The following is an 11,243-nucleotide window of genomic DNA, read 5'->3' as shown; positions in this document are numbered from 1 at the left end:
ATAGGTTTCAGTGCTGGAGAGGGAAAAGCCTGTGGTAATCTCGGCGTCGCTTATCACAGTCTGGGAAATTTTAAGCGAGCCATAGAGTATCATGACCAACGTCTTAGCATTGCAAAAGAAGTAGGGGATAGGACTGGGGAGGGAAGGGCCAATGGTAATCTCGGCAACGCTTATCACAGTCTGGGGAATTTTAAGCGAGCCATAGAGTATCATGAACAACATCTTAGCATTGCAAAAGAAGTAGGGGATAGGACTGGGGAGGGAATTGCCAATGGTAATCTCGGCGTCGCTTATCACAGTCTGGGGAATTTTAAGCGAGCCATAAAGCATCATGAACAATATCTTAGCATTGCAAAAGAAGTAGGGGATAGGGCCGGGGAGGGAAGGGCCAATGGTAATCTCGGCAACGCTTATCACAGTCTGGGGAATTTTAAGCGAGCCATAGAGTATCATGAACAACATCTTAGCATTGCAAAAGAAGTAGGGGATAGGGTCGGGGAGGGAATGTCCAATGGTAATCTCGGCAACGCTTATCACAGGCTGGGGAATTTTAAGCGAGCCATAGAGTATCATGAACAACATCTTAGCATTGCAAAAGAAGTAGGGGATAGGGCCGGGGAGGGAAAAGCCCATGCTAATCTCGGCATCGCTTATCACAGTCTGGGCATTTTTAAGCGAGCCATAGAGTATTTTGAACAACATCTTAGCATTGCAAAAGAAGTAGGGGATAGGGCCGGGGAGGGAAGGGCCAAAGCCAAACTCGGCGCCGCTTATCACAGTCTGGGGAATTTTAAGCGAGCCATAGGGTATCATGAACAACATCTTAGCATTGCAAAAGAAGTAGGGGATAGGGCCGGGGAGGGAATGGCCAATGGTAATCTCGGCGCCGCTTATCACGGTCTGGGCAATTTTAAGCGAGCCATAGGGTATCACGAACAACATCTTAGCATTGCAAAAGAAGTAGGGGATAGGGCCGGGGAGGGAGGGGCCAATGGTAATCTCGGCAACGCTTATGGCAGAATGGGTGAGCTTGAAAATGCTCTTCTCTTTAACGAACAACATCTTACTATTTCCAAGGAAACGGAGGATCCAGTAGGGCAGGGAATCGCTTGCTATCGGCTTGGTCTTTTTCATGAATTCTTAGGCTCGTTGTGCAAAGCCCTTAATTTTTATCGTCTAAGCATAAAACATTTTGATGAAACAAGGCGTCTTCTTCAGGCCGAAGATGCATGGAAAATAAGCTTTCGTGATACAATACAAGTGGAGTACACAGCTCTGTGGACAGCACTTTTGAAGAATGGAGAGGTTGATGAGGCTTTGTTTGCTGCTGAACAAGGACGTGCACAGGCTTTGACAGACATTTTGAAGGTGCGATTTGGCGTTGATGAAGAACCTACCTCGGCAATTGCGAGGACGGAAACTATCTCCACTCTTATGAAATATTTGCCCTTACAAACAGTTTTCATAGCACTTGCAGGGAACACTATCAGTTTTTGGCTTCTGAGAAGAGCAAGCGGAATAAACTATAGGGAGAGGGAAATCGAAAATGGAAGTGCTGACTCACTGATAAAGACTACTTTGAAACAGATTGGCGCGGGGGCTGTTGTCCAATGCGAGAATCGCTCGGTACACACACATCGTAGTCGGTTCTCTTGCAGTGGAGAAGTTGTTGAGGAATCTTTTCAGTCTTTCAGCGTGTCCGACAACCCCTTGCAGTCCTTGTATGATTTCTTAATCAGTCCAATTGCAGAATTGCTCCAGGGTGATGACTTGATCTTTGTTCCTGATGGACCATTTTTCTTGGCACCTTATTCTGCATTGAGTGACTCTGTCAGGATCCGTACTTTTCCCTCGCTAACCGCCTTAAAAGTGATCTCTAGTGCACTTGACGACTTCAATAGTAAGAGTGAAGCGCTACTTGTGGGCGATCCGTGCTTGAAGGAAATCACTTGGCGCACCGGTGGACCCATGTCTAAACAGTTGCCGTGTGCGAAAAAAGAGGTGGAGATGATTGGAGAACTTCTACAGACCACGCCTCTCACTGGCGAAAATGCAACGAAAGCTGAGGTCCTGAAAAGAATGAAATCAGTTGCCTTAATCCACATTGCGGCTCATGGAGATGATGAATTTGGAGAAATTGTTATGGCCCCAAATCCAAACCGTGCATCCCAGATTCCCAAAGAGGAAGATTACATGTTAACAATGAACGATGTTCATGCAGTTCGTCTTCAGGCAAAGCTGGTTGTGCTGAGTTGCTGTCATAGTGGTAAGGGAGAGGTAAAATCTGAGGGTGTGGTTGGAATAGCCAGAGCTTTCCTGTGTGCTGGTGCCCGGTCTGTTTTGGTGTCACTCTGGGCAATTGATGATGAGGCGACCTTCTTGTTCATGAAGAGTTTTTATCAACACTTGGCAGATAGGAAAAGTACAAGTTTAGCTCTTCACCATGCCATGAAATCTCTTCGGGAGACAAAGGAGTATTCCGCCATTAAATACTGGGCGCCATTTGTTCTAATTGGCGATGATGTCTCGTTTGAATTTGGGCTACAACAACTCGAAAAGAATGGTAAGCGCTGTTCGAATATGATTTTAATTACTGAAAAGAAATATGATGTACAGGTTTCGTGTCGGAAAGTTGTCGAGAGAAAAAGGTAAGGTGGGTACCAAAGGTTTTTTCTCGCGCGCGGCAGACGAGCGGGTCAAAATAGAGACATGACCGACACCGGAAACAGCGCAAGAAAAACCTCTGGCACCCAGGGTAGGTAAGTTCCTCATAGAGACAGGGTTTAAAATCGGTCGTCAACGTAGTTCATTTACAAACTGCTTTGGCTAAGGACTAAAATAAATATTAATTGCATTCACCGGCTGGTCTTTTATATACCGGATCCGAAATAGTTAATATTCATGAAACAAAAGAACAAAGCGAACATAATAATGCCTAATTAGCAAGGCCTGATCGGAATAACAATGGTTCTTTTGTCCTCTGCCATTTTAGTCCGCTGTATGAAATTCTACCCCATTCACCGGGTCGGGTACGTGTAAACAGTGCAATGGACTGAAAAGAAATCACTAATTGCCGGTTACCGCCGTAAAGTAAAGTTAGATAGGGAGCTTAAGCACGCGCGTTTTTGAGGCGCCGACGGCAACCGTAAGAGAACATTTCGCGTGCCAGGACATTGATGTCTTCCAGATTTTTATGCTAATAATCTCTAAAGATACTTAGGAATGTAAATGTGGTTGTTTGAAGACGAGGTAAAGGGGAAAACTGTTCAAGCGCGTGCTTAAGCTCCCTATTGAGGGCTTATAGAGTACATCATGTCACAGTTATACTTAGTTGAATATGAATTGTTGCTCTCTTCCTAAGCTTATCTATATAAAAACGCTTTCACGGATGAAAACAAATTGTCTTAAGTGCTACTATGATCAAAAAAACATTTCCTTTTTTTTCTTCAGATTTTGAAAGTGTGTTTGCTTAACACCTGACTGGCAAAATTTTGAGCTTTGAGTTTTATCCAAAGGTTGTTTATTTTGAGTGTCAAGTTTTGGATTTCACGGTCCGCCATTTCTCAAGTTCAAAACTGACCGATTGGACCTTGGAGGGTTGGATCTAGGGAAAATGACGTCATTTACTCACTAGCTTAAAACTCAACTTACTATATATGCAAGACATGAGTTTGAAAATGTATAAGCCCGAAACTCCCGTGCTGCATATTAATTCAGCAGCATACACACGCATTGCGTTCTTAAAGGAGTGAGTGTTTGACGTCATTTTCTCCTCGACCCAGCTCTCTGAAGATTTTAAAGCTAGGAATGGCGGACCAATAAATAAGAAAATTCCAGTTAAAATAAACAGGTGTCTCTTTAAAATCAGAACTTAAAACTGGGGTCACTTAGTATTTAGTTAACATAGTTTTGAAATTTAAAGAAATGAAATTCCTAATCGTCATTTAACCCGCTATCTTTTTTCTTTTCTTTCTTACTTTTTTTTTCAGAAACGGCGTCCAAAACTTGAGATAAATACTTCTTGGACTGTAATGCGTCAATATGTCAATTTCCTTACTTCAATTAAATGAGTTATTGTAAGCATTCAAGCATTCAACCTCATCATAAGCGGTAAAGGAATATGGTGAACTTTCCATTTAAGTCCAAGACAGAGTTTCCAGGAAGAACCGTTTTTCATGCATACTGGAAAGGCTAAATATCAATGCTGTCACATGTTATGATCATCCTTTTTTTCTCAAAAAAGCAAAAATTTAAGACAAAGTTGCCAGGTCTTCTCATTAGTCTTTCTGTGAAAAAAAGGTGCGAAAGACACCTTATTCCAAAATGGCCGCCATTTAAATATTCTTTTGCTTACACAAATTTGCCCTTGATGTCTCGTTCTTAAGCCTAAAATTCAAAAGAATATTTTTTCTTAAACGAGGCAACAAGGGCCAATTTGTATGCGCATAAATCAGCTGCCATTTTTGAATAAGGTGTAGAGAGCCCATGGACAAAGAAATGGCAAGTTTTTCTGAAGAATCTAAAATGTAGATTTCCTGAGATTTTTAAAGAAGGCCAACGCAAAATAAAAAATATGTCCGACTACTGGGGCAAATTCCTAGAAGCTAACAAATTAAGAAAGTAGAAATTACTTGATGTCCTAATTAATATACATAAAGGTTTTAAGACTCGAACTTTTATATTCAAGAAATTGCTTGAAAAAGGTTCCAGAATCAAACAAATAGGAAGTTTCTCAGAAACGCGGATTTTCTAAGATATTGCCACAGAGGTGCAAGGCAAAATAGGGCGATTTCTTAGGCAGATTTCTAGAATGTAAAAGACTAGGAAAAGAACTTCAGGATTTGTGCGATCTGTTTGGGCAATTTTTTGGAGGAACTTCAAGAAGGTTAATTACTAGGAAATAATAGTGATGTTTGATCTCTTATTTAGCATGCATTGAAAGTTTAAACTGTAGAAATATTTCCTCTTTTAGTCGTAAAACTTTCAATGCAAACTTGTTCGGAGATTACGATCAATGCATAGATTGATTGGTGCATACTAACTTCTTACTAACCGAGCGCTAAGGCCGTACTGGGGAATATTGGCCCGAGGTCGCGGCAAGTGAGGTTAGTAAGTAGTTTATTATATGGCTTTTTAATTACCTTTAGCTTTGTTTGTGCAAGCCCGTAATCGGCCCCTGGGCATTACGGGAGAATAATACCCTACAATTCAGTCACAATTCACAATTAGCCAATCAGAGCGCGCGTTATATCGGTTACAAACACAAGCCATATAATAATAAGTATTAGTATAAATACAAAGGTGATTATACAAAATCGCGCACTCTCATTGGCTCGCTATCTCGGATTATCAGCCGATAATCACCTCGACGGACAAAATGGCTGCCAGTAGTCGTTTTGCCACTGTAAGTGAAGATGATTTCGCGTTGAAATGTTTTTTTTTTTCTCTTTTTTGAAATAATCGCCTGTGTATTTATACTAAAACAATTATTCGCCTCAGGCTCAGTGATTATAGGTGAATATTCACCTCGACTTCGTCTCGGTGAACATTCACCGATAATCACTGAGCCTGAGACAAATAATTGTTAAGTAATCCTCTTAATCCAAACGGTCGGTGTCACAGTAATGAATAATCTTAGGCATATACAAGACTCATAGTCATAGTCTCTTTGTTTTGTAAATAAACATGAAACCTCAAATGTGGTTTACAAAAGAAAGCTCTGAATGACCAGTGCTTTACTTATGCAGAGTTTTGATACAATCGTCGCAAATGGCAACTTGATGCGCAGATTGGCTACCGAAACTACAGAGGAGAGTATTATAGAGTGTTTTCGCTCACGTGATGAGTAACCTTGTTTTTTTTAACCGAAAGAAAAAGAAAAAGTTTGCATGATAATAGAGCTCAATTTCCGGAGGATTAGTTGGGTGCAGCAACATGGCCGCCGTTCCATTGTTTAGGTATGCACCAACATGACAGCCGTGACGTCACGAGAAAACACTCTATATTTACTCGCTTTTGAAACAAGGACTGTCCCTTCACCCGTCACAAAGCAACTAGTTTTCCATCCTTCTCATAGCCTGTGTAGCTGGAGGGAAAGTGTATCGCAGGATTCTGTCCACCTCTGTAAATATGTTTGGTTTCAGTGACTTGACCCTCCTGCTGTCCATAATTGGTTATTTCTTTTAAAGCACAGAAATGATTGACTGGTTTTCATGTACTAAATTATAATTGCATTTGCCTTTGATTTTTATCCTTTGTACCAGTAATTGTCGTATTTTGAGTCAAAATTGAACCAAGGAAACATGCTAAACCTAGTTTTCGTTTGTCCGGAAAATCCCAGACGATCGGAGATTTCGCAGTTTCCCCGACCTTCCCAGTGTTTGTCGACTGATGAAAACCATCAATGGTAGACAACCTCGATAATCGGGGATGGTCGGGGACGAATCGGCAAAATAGGAAGCGTCTCTATTTTCCCAACATGTCCCAGATTTTTGCGATCGTCGACGATCATTCCCGTCATATGAAAACACAAATTTGTAATTTCGGGGACGTCGGCGATGGTTTTAGCTCTTTATTGACCTTTTAAATTGCGTGTTTCAATTTTTGGCGCACTTTCCATTTTCCGCCAAAGTCAATATCGAGAGAAGCTAGGACAAGCGTCTGGCAATTTTCCGATATGTGGGCAAAGTGTGGGACGATCGGGAAAATGCTAGACTCCCACGCAAACACTCTTAGGGCTTCGTCACGTTCCTCCCCAACGAGGGGACGAAGCCCTCAGAGTGTCTACGTGGGAGGCAACCAAAAAAGTGATCATAGATCTTTGCTGATTTTTTTGCTACTCCATGAAGGCTCCATTCTCCGCAAAATGGTGATCACCGTATTCGTACAGGAGAAAATAGCCATTCTTTGACGGATTAAGCCTGGCGCCTGCGTCAATGAAAATCCGCCATTTTATCAATGTGCGCGAGTTTGTGGTGCTCACGGCAATGATGCAAGAAGGGTTGCGCAATGTAAAACCAGGAAGTCACCTTAAATACTCACTGTTTACACTGTAATATTGGTGTTTCTAACAGTGCGTATTATGCAATTATCATTCACTTTTAGCTTAACTTCCTTTTTGACGATCGAGAGAAATAAAGAAACTGAAGGTTACTGTACAAGATGCGATCACGGAGTTGAAGTTACCATGCTGGCCCAGTGTCAACTGTTTCTTTGCCGAGACCACAAAGAGGAAAATGCATGAAACCAAGCGCATCTCAGAGGACCATCCCAGTTTAATCAATTAAGTATTTTTTCCAAACAATTTGGCAATCAAAAAGACAATAATGTTATATTTTTCCCCACCTGAAACACGGAACGTGGCTTTTGTTAACATTAATCTAAATGCACTGAAACTGTTTCAAACTCAAACACCTAACGTCAAACCTGAAACTCTTGTTTGCGATCTGCGGTAAACTTAAATCTTATAAGAGCTATATTCCTTATTGAAGTGAATGGTTATGAACTTACACTTTGAATAATTCAAATATTATCCCATCTTTTTCGACAATTAAGTCATGGTGGTCACGGGAGAAGAAGTTTCACATCCAGTTTTGGATTGACGAACTACAGGTATGCGAAAGTTTTCCACCTGAAAGTCCAGGGAGCGAGTATTGCATGGAAGCTCTGTCCATCTGCCAGGAAGGGCATTAAAGACGGTGTGTACAACTACACATTGTATAATTTGCCTGGTCTCTGTTATGGCTAACCCGGAGGACTGATTGCTGCAATTGTGTTCCTCTTATCCCCACTAGAATCAGCTTGAATTGCTGGACAGAAGTCAATTTCACTCAAGTATCCAGTAGCGGATTCAGGGGAGTGGCCCTGACCCCCCCCCCCCCCTCCCTCCCCCCTTATTAGGGAACTTAAGCACACGCATTTTTGAGACGCGGACTCCAACCGGAAGTGAGCTGTTTTCCCTTTTAACTTGTCTTCACACAACCACATTTACATTGCGAAGTATCTTTTCTCCATTAGAGATGATTAGTATAAAAATCTGGGACACACCACTGCCCTGTCACGTGAAATGTTCTCTTCCGGTTGCCGTCCGCGTCTCAAAAACGCGCGTGCTTAAGCTCCCTATTTTTGGACGAAACCCACCAAAACACCATAAAACACCAAAACTTTGAAAGGGCAAAAACAAAATGTTTGAGAGCGGGCCCCCAACTTACCTCCAGGTCTGGATCCGCCACTGGTATCTATCTTGACGTCCCGCTTCAAATGAATTGTTTGTCCCATAACCATAACTGCTGGTTAACCACCCCTCAATTATCCCGTGGCCTGTCCTCTTTCTGACGCTATCCCTTGACGCAACCCTCCAATAGAAAGCTCAAGCAACAACAACGGCGACAGCAACGTACGAGAACGTCATCTCAAAATACAAATTCGCGTTATTTTAATCGTTTCGTGACTATTTTAACTTTTTGGCTAAATTGCAGAATACCCCGGGACTTTTTCTTATTTACGCGTAGCCGGCTACGGAGAGTGGCTACGCGTGGCTACGCGTGGCTACGCGTAGCTACTAATTTAAATTGGTGATCACGGAATATGTCAACTGAAGAAAACTAGAAAGCGAAATCTAGTAATACGCGTAGCCGGCTACGGAGAGTGGCTACGCGTGTCCGTGGCTAGTCACTTACGGCCTAAGCACTCTTAGCTCTCATTTTACGGTTCGGTTAATTACACTTTTTACGACATCGTTTGAAGAATATAGCCTGCGTTTACTGATTAAGCCTAAGCGCTTGTTTCAGTGATTAGATCGAAGCACTCTTTAAAATTTTAGCTTTCAATTTACGGTTTGGTCAACAACACTTTTTATGAGATCGTCTGAAGAATATAGCACTCGTTTACTGATTATGTCTAAGCGCTTGTTTCAGTGATTAAGTCGAAGCACTCTTTTAACATTTTAGCTTTCAGTTTGCTATTTGGTTAACCACACTTTTTATGAAATCGTTTGAAGAATATAGCACTCGTTTACTGATTAAGCCTAAGCGCTTGTTTTAGTGATTAGATCGAAGCTCTCTTTAAAATTTTAGCTTTCAATTTACGGTTTGGTTAACTACACTGGTACCCTTAGCTTTAATTTTGACGCGTAGCCACGCGTAGACGCGTAGCCAGCACATAAGAAATTGCCTCGTTCTATCATACAGGCTCCATGACAAAACACTACGAACACCGGTACCCTTGCCTCGTTCTATGATCCAGCTTACACGACAAAACAATACGAACACTGGTACCCTTAGCTTTAATTTTGACGCGTACCCACGCGTAGACGCGTAGCCAGCACATAAGAAATTGCCTCGTTCTACCATACAGGCTCCATGACAAAACACTACGAACACCGGTACCCTTAACCTTAAGTTTGACGCGTAGCCACGGGTAGACTCGTAGCCAGCACATAAGAAATTGCCTCGTTCTATGATACAGGCTCCATGACAAAACACTACGAACACCGGTACCCTTAACCTTAAGTTTGACGCTTAGCCACGCGTAGACGCGTAGCCAGCACATAAGAAATTGCATCGTTCTATGATCCAGCTTACACGACAAAACAATACGAACACTGGTACCGTTAGCTTTAATTTTGACGCGTAGCCACGCGTGGACGCGTAGCCAGCACATAAGAAATTGCCTCGTTCTATCATACAGGCTCCATGACGAAACACTACGAACACCGGTACCCTTAACCTTAAGTTTGACGCGTAGCCACGCGTAGACGCGTAGCCAGCACATAAGAAATTGCATCGTTCTATGATCCAGCTTACACGACAAAACACTACGAACACTGGTACCCTTAACTTTAATTTTGACGCGTAGCCACGCGTAGACGCGTAGCCAGCACATAAGAAATTGCATCGTTCTATGATCCAGCTTACACGACAAAACACTAGGAACACCGGTACCCTTAAGTTTAAATTCGACGCGTAGCCACGCGTAGACGCGTAGCCAGCACATAAGAAATTGCATCGTTCTATGATCCAGCTTACACGACAAAACACTAGGAACACCGGTACCCTTAACTTTAAGTTTGACGCGTAGCCACGCGTAGACGCGTAGCCAGCACATAAATATAAGAAATTGCCTCGTTCTATGATCCAGCTTACACGAGCAAAAAAATTACGAACACTGGTACCCTTAACCTTAATTTTGATGCATAGCCACGCATAGACGCGTAGCCAGCACATAAGAAATTGCATCGTTCTATGATCCAGGTTACACGACAAAACAATACGAACACTGGTACCCTTAGCTTTAATTTTGACGCGTTGCCACGCGTAGACGAGTAGCCAGCACATAAGAAATTGCCTCGTTCAATGATCCAGCCACCGAAGAAACTTGACGCGTAGACGCGAGGCCCTTCCCCCCCGCTTCGATTTGAAAGGGGTATTCTGCAATTGCTCCAACTTTTTTTTTAATTTGACAAGGGCGCGGTGGTTCCTCAAAAGTGACGTCTTTCTGAATAGCACTTAATTTAGGGAAGAAAATGAAAATTTCTCCTCAAGTGCTGACGTCCTTCACAAAACCTCAAACTTGGCTTGTTCACGTTGTTGTTTTGCTGACGACGGCAGAGAAATAGACAAAAGTGATAAAACGCACGTGCACGGCGTGCAAAGCTATTGTTTTTGCCCACTAAATATGCAAATTTGTGAAGTTCTTGTTGCCGTCGCCGTTGTCGTTGCTTGAGCTCCCTAGGGTACAGGCGTGTATGAAGGGCAGGGGTTTCGAAGGGATCTAACCAGCCTAATAGTAAAGCCAAAGATGAAATTTGTATTTTTGATGGCCTGTAGTTGAAAAGGGGAAAAGTAAACTCTTGATGTTATGCAGGATTCAAAAGTGCCATAGTATAGCCACTGATTCATGCACTTGGTATCCAGTCATTCGGATGATTAAAATCCTCTCACATCTTTTAGGACACTCAGTGCAAGCGTTTAATCGTCATGATGCAAAGTCTCAAAAATTCAGTACATGAGATGTACCATGAGTGAGAGTAGGCTCTCTTCGCTGGCTGTCGCGCACATATTAAAACTGGCACCTCTTGATCTTGATGGCCAATTCATCTGTCGTTCATAGATTTTCGAAACTTATAGTGTCGGTGGTCTATGTATTGTTATAGATTTTACGTCATAGACGTTCGAGACATAAGTCTGGCAAAAATGCAAGGACCTATTTTCGGTGCTTATTGACGTTTAAGTACACGCTTGAAA

General features: G+C 42.3%; 3 protein-coding genes across 3 annotated transcripts in view; all 3 read left to right on the top strand.

Moving 5' to 3' along the window:
- The window catches only part of LOC138024398 (uncharacterized), a 532,828-nt gene that overhangs the window by 161,699 nt on the left and 359,886 nt on the right, over window positions 1-11,243 (top strand). The window lies entirely within an intron of this gene.
- On the top strand, window positions 92-964 carry LOC138023170 (G-protein-signaling modulator 2-like). Its single transcript, XM_068870194.1, has 4 exons — window positions 92-120; window positions 180-360; window positions 436-898; window positions 948-964. Exons 1-4 carry the CDS (start codon window positions 92-94, stop codon window positions 962-964), a joined length of 690 nt encoding a protein of 229 aa, XP_068726295.1.
- LOC138024015 (tetratricopeptide repeat protein 28-like) lies at window positions 988-5,627 on the top strand. Its single transcript, XM_068871107.1, has 2 exons — window positions 988-2,563; window positions 3,990-5,627. Exons 1-2 carry the CDS (start codon window positions 1,021-1,023, stop codon window positions 4,007-4,009), a joined length of 1,563 nt encoding a protein of 520 aa, XP_068727208.1. The 5' UTR covers window positions 988-1,020; the 3' UTR covers window positions 4,010-5,627.

Source organism: Montipora capricornis, chromosome 11 (assembly GCF_036669925.1).
Source record: "Montipora capricornis isolate CH-2021 chromosome 11, ASM3666992v2, whole genome shotgun sequence".
Lineage (NCBI taxonomy): Eukaryota > Metazoa > Cnidaria > Anthozoa > Scleractinia > Acroporidae > Montipora > Montipora capricornis.
This window is presented reverse-complemented; position numbering and strand designations above follow the sequence as displayed.

Coding starts and splice junctions, on each gene's coding strand:
- LOC138023170 (XM_068870194.1), top strand. CDS start 92: ATGACCAACGTCTTAGCATTGCAAAAGAA. Junction 121..179: donor GTCTTAGCATTGCAAAAGAA/GTAGGGGATAGG, acceptor CGCTTATCACAG/TCTGGGGAATTTTAAGCGAG. Junction 361..435: donor ATCTTAGCATTGCAAAAGAA/GTAGGGGATAGG, acceptor GGGAATTTTAAG/CGAGCCATAGAGTATCATGA.
- LOC138024015 (XM_068871107.1), top strand. CDS start 1,021: ATGGGTGAGCTTGAAAATGCTCTTCTCTTTAACGAACAACATCTTACT. Junction 2,564..3,989: donor ACAACAACTCGAAAAGAATG/GTAAGCGCTGTT, acceptor TTTTTTTTTCAG/AAACGGCGTCCAAAACTTGA.